The 15,461-nt window shown below is 41.5% G+C and overlaps 2 protein-coding genes across 3 annotated transcripts; both read left to right on the top strand.

The window, feature by feature from the left end:
• Nucleotides 1-610: 610 nt before the first annotated feature.
• SELENOK (selenoprotein K) lies at nucleotides 611-4,193 on the top strand. 2 transcript variants are annotated; one of them, XM_079316879.1, is made up of 6 exons: nucleotides 740-758; nucleotides 979-999; nucleotides 1,527-1,617; nucleotides 2,254-2,334; nucleotides 2,880-2,972; nucleotides 3,984-4,193. In XM_079316879.1, exons 2-5 carry the CDS (start codon nucleotides 981-983, stop codon nucleotides 2,965-2,967), a joined length of 279 nt encoding a protein of 92 aa, XP_079173005.1. In that variant the 5' UTR covers nucleotides 740-758; nucleotides 979-980; the 3' UTR covers nucleotides 2,968-2,972; nucleotides 3,984-4,193. The 2 variants fall into 2 exon arrangements, with proteins under 2 accessions (XP_079173004.1, XP_079173005.1); XM_079316878.1 differs by lacking the exon at nucleotides 979-999 and having other exon boundaries at nucleotides 611-742.
• Nucleotides 4,194-5,743: 1,550 nt separating this feature from the next.
• Nucleotides 5,744-14,121, top strand: ACTR8 (actin related protein 8). Its single transcript, XM_079316849.1, has 13 exons — nucleotides 5,744-5,934; nucleotides 6,107-6,277; nucleotides 7,029-7,139; nucleotides 7,396-7,500; nucleotides 8,145-8,318; nucleotides 8,840-8,933; nucleotides 9,723-9,855; nucleotides 10,188-10,341; nucleotides 10,864-10,959; nucleotides 11,508-11,648; nucleotides 12,068-12,332; nucleotides 12,623-12,786; nucleotides 13,423-14,121. Exons 1-13 carry the CDS (start codon nucleotides 5,812-5,814, stop codon nucleotides 13,564-13,566), a joined length of 1,875 nt encoding a protein of 624 aa, XP_079172975.1. The 5' UTR covers nucleotides 5,744-5,811; the 3' UTR covers nucleotides 13,567-14,121.
• Nucleotides 14,122-15,461: the final 1,340 nt, after the last annotated feature.

The following is a 15,461-nucleotide window of genomic DNA, read 5'->3' as shown; positions in this document are numbered from 1 at the left end:
GGGCAGCTTCTGCTTCTATTCGGAACTTCACACCAAAACTTGGCATGGACTCTAAAGTCTGTGGCTCTGAGCTTTTTGAGACTCATGCGCCTTTATAAAAAATAAGCTTTATAGCAACTGTTAATCGCTTCGCTCATTTAGGAAGATAACACAACGAAGTTGGTGCCTAGAGCACCGAAAGTCATAACCTCGCATTTGGTGCTCCGCATCGTAACCTCGCAGAAGAGAAGTTTTAAATCATCTCTGCTTTTGGTCATATTTCTATCATTCCTGCAGAAGGCGACTAGGAACACTTAGCTTTTATGAAACCCTGCCAGACGATTGCAACTCTGGTTACTATTGCTAAACGCGGCAGAGAAGCACCGACAGCGCTGGAACCACTACAACAAATTCATAATCGGGTGAACCAGACCCGCCCGCTCGGCGGGAGGAGCGGCCCGGTACCGGGGCCCTGGTGGGCACGGCACTGAGAGGAACCTCCTTACTAACAGCGGCTGCTCAGGGGCCCCGCGTTACCGGGTGCACGGTGAGATCCCCCGCTAGCCGGAGTGCCGGGGCATGCTCCTTAGAACACTGACCCTCGATTACCGGCGCTCCTAAGCGGGACCTCGCTAGTGCCCGTGCTGAGGGAACCGGGAGCCCAGCGCCGCCCAGCGCGTCACCGCCCGCTGCCCATGCGCGCGGCGGGCGCAGGCGCAGGGACGGGGCCGGGACGGGGCAGCCATGGTGTACATCTCGAACGGTGAGGGGCCGGGGGGGCATGGTGTACATCTGAACGGTGAGGGGCCGGGGGGGCCATGGTGTACATCTGAACGGTGAGGGGCCGGGGGGGCATGGTGTACATCTGAACGGTGAGGGGCCGGGGGGTCATGGTGTACATCTCGAGCCGTGAGGGGCCGGGGGGCCATGGTGTACATCTGAACGGTGAGGGGCCGGGGGGGCCATGGTGTACATCTGAACGGTGAGGGGCCGGGGGGGCCATGGTGTACATCTCGAACGGTGAGGGGCCGGGGGGGCCATGGTGTACATCTGAACGGTGAGGGGCCGGGGGGTCATGGTGTACATCTCGAGCCGTGAGGGGCCGGGGGCTGGCACCGACCGCGGCACGGGGCCCGCGCTGCGCAGAGCGGGACAGCCCGGCAGGGTCCGCCCGCTGCCGGTGTCGCGTCACCCCGGCTGCCCGCGGCCGAGCCTTGTCTGCCTCTAAATCGGATTTGGGGACTTGGACGAGTCCGAGTGCGTGCTGCAGACAGCGGGAGTGGCAGCACTTTACCACTGTCGGAAACCAGACGCTGCCCTGGTACTTCCTGTAGGGTTCCTGGACGTAGAGCCCGTGTGGCCGTGCTGACTCCTTTAGTTCAAGTGCTCGGGCAGTAACCTGCAGAAAGTGAAACTCGCTGCCAGGAAGTGCAGTTTCACCGTCCCAGCTGCAGACTCTGGACTTAGCAGATGTGGTTTTGTTTAATGTACCGTGCAGTGTCACACACTGAACGTCACAGGATGTTTTGTATCTGGCTGTGTTACAGGACAAGTTTTGGATAACCAGAGTCGGGCTCCCTGGAGTTTGTCATCTATAACAGATTTCTTCTGGTCGATAGCAGATTTTGTGGTTCTGTTGTAAGTAGAAGTTAATTCTTTTGGTGAGCTTCATTTTAGATTTGACATAAGTGGAAGTTAGATGATGCTATCAGTAACACAGCAATAAAAATTTTACATTTGCTCTCTAGCATTATTTATGTATAAATGCTTTATTTCAAGTGTGTGGTTTTGTTTATTAAGTACAGTATTCTTAACAAAAAGTGCATGAAAAGTGACACTAACTTATTGGCAGTTCAGATGAATTTTCTTACATTTCATCTATTTTGATGCTGCAAAAAAGGAAATTTACACTTCTGTTAAAAAGCATCTTCTAGCTGATCAAATAATTAAGCTATTGGAGAATTTCTACTCGTGACAATAGATTCTGACTATGTACAAGTAATCACACAGCAGTAAACACAAAAATTCTTGCATATTAACAAGAAAACTAGGTTTTACAGTTTGAGCTTCACTGTAATTTAGAATTATTTCAAGTTTTAATTTCATACGTGGAGATAAATTGCCAAGATTTTAAACAACAGTGACCATGAGAAGATGCACTTTTCATTCCTGAACACTACTTACTATTTGTCAGGCCATTTCTTATCTTCCAATCAAAAAATTCAGAACTGTATCTAGCTATCAATTCACCTAAGCTTTGTTTTAATTTTTCAGTTTCCAGAGCATTATTCAACCAGATTTGAGAAGAAGAGGCTACACATCTTCCTCCTATTCAGGATACCATGATGGAAGAGGGTATTTTTTTTCATATTCACACCATTTTTTCCCATGTCTTGGTGAAGTGACAGGATTCTGAATAGATAACAGTTGTGATTTGCATTGAATTGGGTTGTGCAGGAAGGCTAAGATGGTTATTTGCACTATTGTTGGTAACAATACACAACTGGACAATAACAGCACAGACTAACACTCTCTGAAAATATTTTTGAAGCCTGCCTAGAATATATCTTTGTTAAAATTCTTCTTGACTTGCATTGGTGCAGTCATTTCTTGTAATAAATTACCTACAGATAAAACAAAATACTGTTACAGAGGTACTACAGCCTTAGTTTTTTGTAGGCCTGTGTAAAAGCATCAGTGATCTGTAGCCTTCTCACATCACACAGCAGTAATGAAACAGGAGGATTTTCACAAAAGTGGGGTTGGGGTTTTCTTGAAGCTTTTCAGGTAAAACTCAACTTTTTCAGAGGTTCAGACTTTTTCACTATTGACATTTAGAGACAGTGTTATTGTATTTCTAGCTGAAAAGTTTAATGACAGTAGAATTCCTTTCTTTTCAGGCCTCCAGCACATCCTCGCCGAAGGATGGGCCGAATAAATCACTGGGGTGGAGGCCCCAGTCCACCACCAATGGCTGGAGGTGGATGAGGAAGGTAATCCCAAATCTGCTGTATCCTGCTTTGAAGGGTTTGGGGTTTTTTTTAATAGCAGTGTTAATTCAGGATTAAAGTAGCATGGAGTGTTTTGTCCTCCTGCTGCAGAGGTTACCAAAACAGGAAAATAATCAAAATTATTCAATAATTAAAGAATTAAAGATACTTCCAGTAAAGGGGAGAAAAAGCAAGGGGGAAGGGATCTTAAAAAATATTTTGGTTTAGGGATATTGGGCTTTCACTTTTAATTGCAAAGAATTTATAGCTTCTCATCTTTTCTGGCTGCTAATTTAAAGATCCGATTGTTAGAAAATGAAGCTTTGTTTGCATTTCTAATAGTTACATGATATGTGAGGGGTTTTGGTTAAAGTTGATATTTCTCAACAGAAAAAAAAATAATGGGGGATTTTCCCCTGTTACAATGATACTTGAATTCCAGTAAAGTGTAAAAATCAGAATCACTTAAAAATAGAGGTAAAAGTTAGGTTTTAAGTTTCTTACAGCTGCCTGATATTTAATTCTGTTTAATAATTAGTTTGCTGGGAGTTACAGCTGACACTAAGTGTATTTATAGTATGGTTTAATTTACTTTAAGACTTAAGTAAATAATCCTTGTTTTCCATCGGTCACTCCTATTGGTACTATAATAAAAGTTACAAGGAAAAAAAAATAGCCATGCAGGGGGTTAATACCTTGTAGACCTTGTAGGAGAAAGTTCATATACCAGGAAACACATACTGCAGTGTTTCAGTCCACTAGAACAAGGATAAGCTTCTTCCAAGTGGGCAAAAACCCCAGGACCTTGTGGTACAGACACAAGGACAGCAAAGACTGTGGAGATGGCTTTTGGGTAATCACAGCAATGTGCAACCTGATCAGAAATAAAGTTAGATAAATGAGACATGCTAAAGACTTGCTAAATTAAAAACAATATTGTTTTACATTTTTTACTTAATTTTATCTCACAAAGAAACACCTCTTGAAATGTACTGTTATTACTTTATCTTTTAGGTAAATGCCTGCTGAAGAGGCAGGCACAAGCATACTCATCTGCCAGATGAAAAGAAGAAGTTTAGTGGTGGACCAAATGGAGATGAGTGTGCCTGACTGGAAACTGCTCTGTGCTAGAAGCAGATTAATGAAGTTGTACTGGGAACTCCTTCCTCAAGGATCCGGTGTAACTGAACCACAGTTTCATTAAATATATGTTTACTGTCTAAAGTCTTTGTATAGTTTCTGAACATTTTACTGTAGTTGCAAAGTAATAAGTAAATTATATTTGGCTTGTCACAAGGCTGATTTTCTCATCATTTTTAGAAACTGAAAAAATCTGAAGTAGAATAAGCTTTCAGCTATTCAAATGAGAAAAAACACATATTTATAGTTGACACAGGTGTTCCATCAACAGTCAAAGCAGCACTCCTAAGAGGTTTTGTTTTCATTCTCTCGGGAAAAGCACTGTACTTCACTTTATTTTCATCATACTAATGATACTCTAAAACAAAAATGCAGTTAACAAATTACTTGTTTTACAGCCCTTATTTCACTAAGGCCCATAATGGGTTTTATAACAAAAATACCTCTTGAAACAGCTTCATTTTCCACTATAAACTTACTAAATTGTATAAACTAATTTACTGTAAAAATTTGTGGGTTTTAAGACTAAAATTAGGTGGTGTTTTTATTACGTGAAGAAAAAGGAGGTCAACTCAAACACTGACAGCTATCCCAGAATAGTTATTTTCTTTCAAATAGTTACTATCTTTTATCTAACATACCCCTTTTTAGGATGAGAGTTTCTCACTCTTCTTGGATTTAATTTGGGATTTGTGGGTTTGGGGGCTTTTTTTGCTTAAAGAGGGCTGCATCTGTTTGAGAAAAAAATAACTAACAAGAATCTGGATTAAATGTTTTTCTGTATAGTGCCACTGCAAGTGGCACTGAGATCAAAACTTGCCTTGCTTGACTCCCTACACACACCACACTCACAGTCAGAGCAGCTTTCCTTACCAGCTCAACCCCAGGTTTCCCAAAGCAGAGTTTCAGTCATCCAGATCCTTTAAATTTAATCTCGGTGCAATAAGTAAATAATAACTGATGGCCCCGGGTAGGGACCCCAAATATAGGAGCCCCTGGGCTTTTATACCCTCAGTGTAAGCATGGTAAAGGCTGGGCAGCTCTCGGCTCTCACCTGGGGCTCCTGCCCCCCGAGCAGCTCCAGCTGCAGCTGCACCCCGAGCTGCCTGCACTGAATGAATTCCTTAACACTCCTTAGCCGGAAATTAATCAACAATTAACAAGCGGCTCCAGCAGCTCCCACTCCTACCACACTTACCTAACACAAAGTACCCGTCTTGTAGACTTGGCTGTGTAACAGCAACTTTCAGCCTTTAAAAACCACATCTCCCCCAGTTCCAGTCGAACGTTTTATCTGCACAGTTTATAAAGAGCTCGCTGCCCTGTACAAACAGGGAGGCTGTTCACGGTTAGTCCTTTACAGCTGTTCTGCGTACACCGGCAGCGCTACAAACAGCCCTTGTGCAGAGCACCATTTTAAGCCGTTGCAGGGGCCTATCCCGCTCCTGCAGCCCCACCAGCAGTACCGGCCCAGCTGACAGCGCTCGGCCGGTGCTGCCCAGGCTCCCCGAGCCGCCGCTGGGCTCCTCAGCGCCGGGGCAGCAGCTCCGCACTCCGCCACCGGCGGGGCCACCGCAGGCAGCGCCGCGAGCGCCGCCGGTAGCGGCTGGAGGGGCGGGGCCGCGCCAGCCCCGCCCGCTTCCGCCCCCGCCGCGCTCGGCGCCGCTCGGGCCCGGCAGAGCCGCTTCCGCCCGGCCGGAGCATGACCCAGGCGGAGAAAGGCGAGGCGGAGAACGGCAAGGACAAGGAGCGCGACCGGGAGCGCGAGCAGCGCGGCGTGAAGCGCCCCATCGTCCCCGCCGCCGTGCCCGAGTCCCTGCAGGAGGTGAGGCCCGAGCCGGGCAGCGTTGCCCGGTCGCTGCTCCCTCCCCGCCGGGGCGGGCCCGGCCCGGGCTCGGCCTTTTAAAGGTCTGCGGACGGGGGTGTGGAGGCGCCGGGAGGGCTCCGGGTGATGGCGGGGGCTCCCTCTGACTCCGTGCGCGTTGTGCTGCTTTCAGCAAATACAGAGCAACTTCATCGTGGTGATCCACCCCGGCTCCACCACCCTGCGGCTCGGGCGGGCCACGGACACGCTGCCCGCGGGCATCCCGCACGTGATCGCGCGGCGGCACAAGCAGCAGGGCCAGGCGGCGTACCGGGACAGCTGGCTGCTCCGCGACGGCCTCAACGTGAGCGGCGGCTGCGTGTGCGCCCCGGCAACACTGCTCCACTCAGAGTGCTTTGCACCCGTTTAGGGACTGTAGATGCCACCTACTGAGTCAGTAGGCTTGGACCAGTCTGTGTTTGCGTTTTATTTATTTATTTATTTATTTATTTGCAATGAGCTAAATCTGAAAAAATTGATAAGTTGAGGGTTTGTACTGATTTCCCTGCGCTATGGTCTGGTACCACACTCAGTATTTCTTCTAATGGAATGCCAGCTGTAGGATTAGAATCAGACTCCTCTGTGAATGTGTTGGTTACTAGGTTGTGACTTGGCAAGCAAGTCATTTTAGTCTGTCAAAAGTATACATAATACTCTTTATTTGTTATCTGAATCTGTAAAAATCAAATTAACCTTTCTGATAGTAAACCTCACCTTTAAAAAAGTAAGATCTATTTAAACATTTTTGCTCCTACTTCATATGTTTGTAGTTAAGTATTGGTTAAGATAATGGCCTGAGCATGTCACTAGAGATGAAGTGAGCCACTAAGAGCAGCTAAAACATTCAATTTGACTTGAATTGATGTTAAACTCTTATATTAAAGATAGTTTATTTAAAAATAAGCATAAGCCTGTTTTGCATTCTACAAACATCTGTCCTTTCTGTAGTCTATCAACCACAGTAATGATTTCATTGTTTTCTAACAGCTTCAGTATTACCAGCATACAGACATGATTTGAAAGTATTTATATTGCATATTTGTGGCTTTCCCTAGAAACCTGAAAGTACTGAGCAGAGACAAAATGGCCTTAAAATGGTGGACCAAGCAATATGGTCCAAAAAGATGTCGAATGGAGCAAGGCGCATACCAGTGTCACCTGACCAGGTAACTCATTCTTGTCTTGTTCAATTGGCATTCATGGGTGGATGCTGTGACAAGATTCAGTGGACAAGCACAGATACTCTTTCTAGACCAGGTATGGATGGTGCTGTTGTGTTAACTAACTCTGAAAATGTGAGAAAACTCAGATTTAAAAGATATCCTCAACGGCTGGGTTCAAAGGGGGTTTTGTTTTTCTTCCATGCATAAAAAGTGACCAGTAAAATATTTATCCAGAGGATTTGGTTTGGTTACATTTCAGGCCAGGTCATACAACAGACAGATGAGGCCTGCCATTTTGGATCACAGCTCTGGGGCCAAGTGGACAAACACTTCAAATCATCCTGAATTTTTGGTCGGAGAGGAGGTAAGATGGATTTTCCTGCTGAATGAGGCTTCATGTGTTTTAATGCAGCCATGGAGTTGCAGTCTGCTATAAGTTAGTGTGCACTGGAAGGTGTGTAAAGCTAACCAAGCAAAACTGAGAACCTTTACTGGGGAGTAATTGAGTATTTGTTGTCATGCAGCAACACAAGAGGGTATCCCCCATTTGCTTAACAACTATCTTGGATCCCTTCCTGCTGTGAATCAGAGATTTTGTAGAGAGTCAGTGAGTACCCGTATGGCATAATTCAGAGAAAAGGCAAGAAACTGATACAAGTATCACTACATGGAATTGCTATTGAGTAACTTGATTATTGTGGGCTTCAAAGGGTTTAAATGATTATAGTTTCTAATATGAGGTCATGGAAAAATAGACCTTTATGTTCATTAGATGCCTGTGGGTAAGAACATTAAAACTATTTAAATTATGTATTTGCTGTCTTTTTATTTTAATGGTTTATAATCAAGCCCTGTTACAAAAAAAAATTGCTATATTGCTGTGACATCAGCATGAGCTCTGCAGTGTCTTCTTGTACCTGCTTCTGAAATGCTTTTCTTCCTAGTTATTCATTTTGTTACTATTTTTTGGGGAAAAGCAATGCCCAGAATGTGATCTCTTATTTTCAGGCACTGTATGTTAATCCATTAGATTCTTATAACATACATTGGCCCATTAGAAGAGGGCAGCTGAATCTGCACACAGGACCTGGTGGCTCCCTCACTGCAGTACTGGCAGACCTGGAAGTTATATGGTCATATGCAATACAAAAATACCTGGAAATACCACTGAAAGACCTAAAGGTGAGCTGTGTACAGCACATTTATGTGGTGTGGGCTGTACCCACTTCTCTAAGTGTTATTGTAAAGGAAAAGCAACTTGCTGTTATTCATGCCCTCTTACTGATGCTTTTCTTGATAAATATCCTCTTTCTGCTGGTGTGCAGGGTTCCCAAGAGTTCATCTGGAATTTTGTCCATGTCTTCTTTAAGGCAAAAGCTTCTAACAAGGATGCTTAGGAATCCCATTATAGACATTTCACAGTCTCAATGTTTGGGGTTATTTTGTTGACTATAAAGGAAGCACCTGGGGAAGGGTTGCCTAATATTTGTATAATTATTTACCCTTGCCAAGTAGGTGTTTGTCTCATACTTGATGTACTTTTAAACATTTTAATGGCTGTAGACTCTTGGCAGTTACTTTGAACGCATTTTTAATCATTAAAAATCTTTCTCTTTCCTAAATTTTTGATTTTTCTATTCTTAATAAGTTTGTTGTGAAACTTTATTTGAGAGCTGGCTTTAATTTACTCTTCTTGTCTTCAGTACTACAGATGCATTTTGCTAATTCCAGACATCTATAATAAACAACATGTGAAAGAACTGGTAAATATGATCCTAATGAAGATGGGCTTCTCAGGTAAAACCTATAATGAAACAAGTACTTAATGATTAATTGCATAATTTTTTTTTCTTTTAAGGCACATTTTTGAGCATCAATCCCAGGTTGGCTGGGACTAGCACCCTCATCTTTTGCCAATCATGTAACTGCCATATCTTTTAAAGGGTCAAAATGGTTGGCTAATATTAAAACAAGTTTTTTGGTTTGCTGTTATGCATTCCAGCTATGGACTTCTCATTAAGCTGAGGTAAAAGTAGCAAGAGTCTGATTTATTAAGTATTTCTAAAATGCATGGTTGCCTAGAAAGACAGACTGGAATCTCTGGTACTTGCCAGGTTTAAGTACAAATGTACTCTGTAAAGGTGGATTGTAGGGAAAACAAAGGGTCCAACTGGACCTTACATCATAACTATTTAAAGACCATATCTGAAATGCTAATAATAATGTTATTTGATTACAATCAGAAAAAAATTAGGAAAACATTTCATGTACATCTGGTAGCCAAGACCCTGCAGTAGTAGATTAAAAAATAATTACAATTTGGAGGCAATACCATTAATCTTGTAGAAAAAGGAGCTTCTGACCCTGCTCTTAGCTTTTTTTTCAAGGCTTTTAATGCCTTATCCAACAAAAAAAAAATCTCTAAGTACCTGCCACCCCAACTTCACTAGATATACAGGCTTTCAGAGTAGTGCAGAGTCAGGCTATTTGTAGATCTTTAAAAGACATGAAAATGTCCTTTAAATGTCAGCAACATGACTGTAAAATTTGGCATTAATTTAATATAACTTTTTCTCTTGTTGCTAGGAATTATTGTACACCAGGAGTCTGTCTGTGCTACCTTTGGAAGTGGTTTAAGCAGTGCCTGTATTGTAGATGTGGGAGATCAGAAGACAAGTGTCTGCTGTGTAGAAGATGGTGTTTCCCATCGCAACACCAGGTACCTGAGAGCGTGCAGAACTGTTATAATCATGGACTAACTTGCATACCAAAGATTGGACTATTAAAAAGAGACAAAATTTCTATAAATGTAGGAGGCTTCTTATTCTAAGGCATTTAACAGTCAACTGTTAAAATATAAACCTTTAAGAATTATTTCTAAAAGAAGAAAACAGGCAGAACTGATCAGAACTAATACTGTGTTATGCAAAGTCTGTTGAAGTCATGATCCCAGCATGTCTAAAATCTTCCTAGCATTCTTCTCCCTATCACTGCAGTCAGCCAGTATTCCAGCAACTACATAAAAATATATTTTTCTTCTCTGTGCTTTAGGCTGTGCCTTGCATATGGAGGATCTGATGTGTCAAGGTGTTTTTATTGGCTTATGCAAAGAGCAGGATTCCCATACAGAGACTGCCAGTTAACTAATAAGTTGGATTGCCTGCTGCTTCAGCACCTAAAGGAGACATTTTGTCATCTAGATCAGGTGAGATCTAAATTGTGTATTACCCAAGGGATTTTTTTTCCTTTACAGAATGTTACTCTGGGGAGCCTTTTTATGAGTCCAAGTTAGTTATAAATGTTTTACTCAGGAGAATACTGGCAAAAGCTGTAGAAGCTTTAGACTTGAAGTGTTGTAACTTGGTTTATTTTTCCTCTAGCTGAAAGGAATCCCAACCTTTAGAAAGATAATTTCTTTGTTCTTATTGCTGAAAGAAGCTGATAATAATTGCATACTTACTGGTTTTCAACTTCAGTTCTGTAAGATCTGCCAGCAAGTCTCTTCTTCTTGCAAAACCCTCATTGTAAAGGCTTAGGCATGTAGAAAGCTGTCACATCATACTACATGGAAAAACTTTAAAATACTCAAGAATAGGTAAATAAAATCCATAGCGTTAGAAGAGAGCTTTGTTACTTTTTGTTGTTTTCTGTAGTTGAATAGATTATGCAGCTTGATAAATATAAAAGATAGTTTTTGTTTGTTTGTTTCCATTGTTTCTGACCTTAGGATATTTCTGGATTACAAGATCACGAGTTCCAGATTCGGCATCCGGATTCTCCAGCCTTATTGTACCAGTTCCGATTAGGGGATGAAAAATTACAGGTGATTTTTAAATTAAATCACAAATAGATTGAGCATTCAGACTCAGAGGCTCAATTTGTGATTTATAGATTGTTCTTAAACTATGCTTGTAGATAAAATTAATTCCTATATGGATGAGTGGGCCTAATGCAGCAGTGGTGGATGCACAAGACTTTCTAAGTAGCTTTAGCCACAATGGTTGTTGCTTCATATAAATGTTATCATTATTATATTTAGATAATTATCATAATTACTTTAACAATAATGCAAAGCATTAATATCAACTTTGCAAGTTTTTCAGCTCACCATTGAATTTTCTAATTTTGTAACAAACTGTGTTTGAGTATTTATTTTACAATGCTTAATCTGTAAAGAAACTTGTGTATTTGTTGAGATTTTTTTTTAAATTCTAGATTACAGAAGACACCAGTATGTTGCAAACTACATAGAAACAACCACCTGTATTTAATTTTGAATTGTGAGAAAAATAGAACAAGACTTTTCTTTTGCCTGTAATAAATGCCAAAAGAAGGAATACTGTAGTAAAACCATGCTAAATCTCTCTTCAGGCACCCATGGCTCTGTTTTATCCAGCAACTTTTGGAATCGTTGGACAAAAGATGACAATTTTGCAGCACAGGTCACAAGGTGACCCTGAGGATCCTCATGATGAACATTATCTACTAGCCACACAAAGTAAGCAGGAGCAGGTGTGTGATTGCTGGTTTTATTTTTCTAACTAACTATCATTTAATTTGGCAATAAAATGAAGGCTCATTAGCTCATCTCAGAAACAAGAGTTTGTTATCTCGGTCAGAAGTATTAAAGAAGAAATTTAAAGCAGTTACAGATGCCTAAGCAAATCTTTATTTAGAAGTCTGCATTTTTAAAGTCTAAGGAGGCTTCATATTATGCCATTGATCAATCTGATGGAGTTCAAAATAAGCCCTTACTTAGAACATGAGGATTAAAATGAAAATTAGATGAGCTAATAACACAGGGTTTAACCTTGCTGTGCAGAAAGGTGAAGGGAAGAACAGTGGTGCTTAGTTAAGTGTTTGTACTGTTCTGTAACCTGCTGTGACCTTTTTGCATTTTTCATGTTTCAATTTGTTTTCTCATTTTTTAGTCTGCAAAAGCTACAGCTGACAGAAAATCTATGTCAAAGCCTGGTGCATTTGAGGGGGAATTGAGAGGCCAATCCTCAGACATTTCAGAGAGGATCTACCCACAAGAAGTAGAGCTGGGATCTTCCCAGGGTGACTGTATGATACCTGGCAATGATTCAGAGGAACCTCTAACTGCACACATGTCCAGGAAAACTGCTGTTTCTCAGTTTGAAGGCAAAGCCTTGGGCCTGGACAAAGCCATCCTTCACAGTATTGACTGCTGTGGTAAGAATTACATTTGTACAAGTCTGTAAAATAGAACATCAGGGTGGATTTATGTAACTCCTGCATTTCACCAAAGATGTGTCTTCTAGGTTTCATCACCTGGAAAGTAGCTCAACTGTTTCTTATGCTTGCATCTTTGTTGGTGTTTCTCAAACTACATGTCCAATAAATAGAAAAGGAATTCTAAATGTAAACATCAGTTTGTCTGGTTTGACTTGCACTAAATAAATTGTAATACAAGCCATATTAACATTAAAAAACATGTATTTCTATATGTTCATTCATTCCAGCATCTGATGATACAAAAAAGAAGATGTACAGCTCTATCTTAGTAGTGGGAGGAGGCCTTATGTTTCATAAAGCTCAAGAGTTTCTTCAACACAGAATTCTCAACAAAATGCCACCTTCTTTCAGAAGAGTTGTTGAAAATGTTGAAGTCATCACAAGGCCTAAGGTAACTGTTAACTCATAGCTAAGTAGTTGGTAAACTATGATTAATTGAAATTTTTGAAAGATTAAAAGAAAAAAATTCTTTCAAAATCCCAGAGTAATTGAATATCTGAGATTTAAGGGAGCTTTCAGGCTATAACATAGCACTGGCTGGTTAGAGATGGAGTTGAGACATAGCCAGAGTGTGACTGGTACAGATCACTGAAGTCTTTATTTGCTCAAGGCCCCATTCATAAAGAAGCAGTTAGTACTGGCCCATGAAGGTAACCTGTCTCCCCAGCAAGAATTTTGATTTTTTAGTATTATCAAGAGAGTAGAAAAACAGGCATTGAGATTAATTTTCATTTGCCATTTGTCAGGCAAAACTTGTAAATATGCTTTCATCTATTTCAGAGCCTCCACAAGATTTTCATTATGTGTTTAGAAAGCATCTTAAAACAAAAAGTGACTTCTCAAAGCTTCTTGAATATCCATTAAATATTTTTATCTCACTATTTTTTCCTGGATAATACTGAAAAGCTTTTCTCCCCTACTCCACCAGATTCTAACTGGTAAATACTATTGGAAAAATAGGATACAACTTTGGAGAACTGTGCAAAATGAGACCAGTGATTGTGTGCAATCTGTGCTTTGAATGTAGGATATGGACCCACGATTGATTGCCTGGAAAGGAGGTGCAGTTTTGGCCTGTCTGGACACAACCCAGGAGCTGTGGATATACCAGAGGGAGTGGCAGCGTTTTGGTGTCAGGATGTTACGGGAGCGAGCTGCCTTTGTGTGGTGATGGAGGTGGTTACAGAGGGACCTGAGGATTCCTTGCCTCAAAAGGAATGCTTTTTTTTCCCCAATGCACACAAATTCATCTTCTGCTGATATATATTTTTTGTACTTTATTAACTTCAACTGAGATTTTTCTGGAAGTGTTGTAAAAAATCAAAAAACTTACTGAATTCATTTGACTTCAGCTGCCCTTTGTCTTTTGAAGTGTATGCATTGAATGCTGCATACAGAGTATGACACTCATCTCCAAAGTAACTGCATTTATATTATACAGGTTACATATATTAAAATTTCTCAATGTGGGAACTTAAGGTATAAAATACTACATGACAGTTTTAAGCCAAGATTCATTCCAGGAACATGCACACAGAAGCAACAGTTGAAGAGTGCAGCTGTGGATTTGAAGTAATATTCTGATTCCCACTCTAATGTTACCAGGAGATGAAGTTGTTATATAAGTGATCATTAGGGTAAAAGTGAAATGAAGAACTAAAACTGCAGTCATTGTTTGTATTTTACTTAAGTAATAAATTATTTTATTTAGTGGAAAGACAAAGAATTTGAAAGTGCAGTATTTTCTTCTTGCCCTGTACCTATCATCAAAACCTCTTTTCAGCTTTTCATTATCTATTGTAGAGTCCACTTTTTTCCCTATTTTACAAAAATCACTGTCATACACCCAAAAGACCTGGCTGCAATTTTATACAGCCAGCACATCTTCCAGTTTCATTCCACCTGAGGGCAGCAAGGCTGTGCTCCTCAGCCATCCTACAACACCAACACACCTGGTTTGGTCAGTCAGCTGCCTTCAAAAGCACTGGACTGGTTTGCACTGAAATGCTGAACAAACTTAAGAGTATTCCTATTGCAGTAATACCCAAAGACAGTCTCTTTTTTATAACCTTATCTAAAAGGATGCTTGCAGTATAACTACAGAATACAAAAGCTCAAGGAGGTGAAATGCTTACCTCAGTCTGAGATGGCACAAGCTGACACAGCAATGAGACTCAGTCACAAGTAGAAAACATCCTCCAACTGAATTGATTGTGAGGAGCTCTAAAAGAAAAAAATCACTTTGAAACAAGTCTCTGAAAGCTATGATCAGTTATCATAATAAGACATATCAATATATGGTATTTATGGATTTATGTGTATTTTAAATGAATAAGAGAATATGCACACAGAATTACTGAAATGTTAATTTCTGATGTCCATACATTAAAAGTGTGCTAAAAAGCAATGCAAAAAATTATTAATCATCAATATTGTTCCATTTGTCATGGAATTTTGGGAGATGCTCTCACCACCAGCATGTTTTAATGCAGTTTAGTCTGCAACAAGCACAACTACATTAGACTATACTGAAGATATTCAGAGGACAAAGGCAATAGAGAAGTAACGTTGTAGAACTGTTAGTTCTTCTGCCTACCCAGTGGGAAACTTCAGAATTATGATTGAACACACACTTACCAGTGTGTGGTATCTTATCACTCATACAACCAAACCCAAAAGCCGTTACTGCTGAGAAAACTAATCAGTCAACACAGACGGGTCCAGCAGGACAGCGGGCTTGCTGCTCTCGTTTCCAAACCAAGGCTTTCTCCTGGAAACACGCTCAGCACAGGTACGGATGGCAATTAAAGCCTTCAATGTGAGTTCCAGCCCAACTTTGACGGGCTGCCCTCGAGCGCTGCGCCCAGCGCTCACACATACAGCGATAGCTCCCGTCAGCGCCGGGCACGGAGCGGGGACACCCGGGCTTTCATCCGCCTGCAGCTCCAAGTGCTCCCATGGAAGGAGTTTTCGCAGCCGAGGGTGGAGGAAACGCTTTTTTCCGTCCCAATAAGAGCGGGGTGAAAAAGTTGGAGCGCTCCGAGAAGGAGCGGGGAGGGGTGGCCT

This window comes from Erithacus rubecula (genome assembly GCF_903797595.1).
Source record: "Erithacus rubecula genome assembly, chromosome: 13".
NCBI classification, from domain to species: Eukaryota; Metazoa; Chordata; class Aves; order Passeriformes; family Muscicapidae; genus Erithacus; species Erithacus rubecula.
Note: the sequence above shows the minus strand (reverse complement) of the source record. Positions and strands in the feature narration are given on the sequence as shown.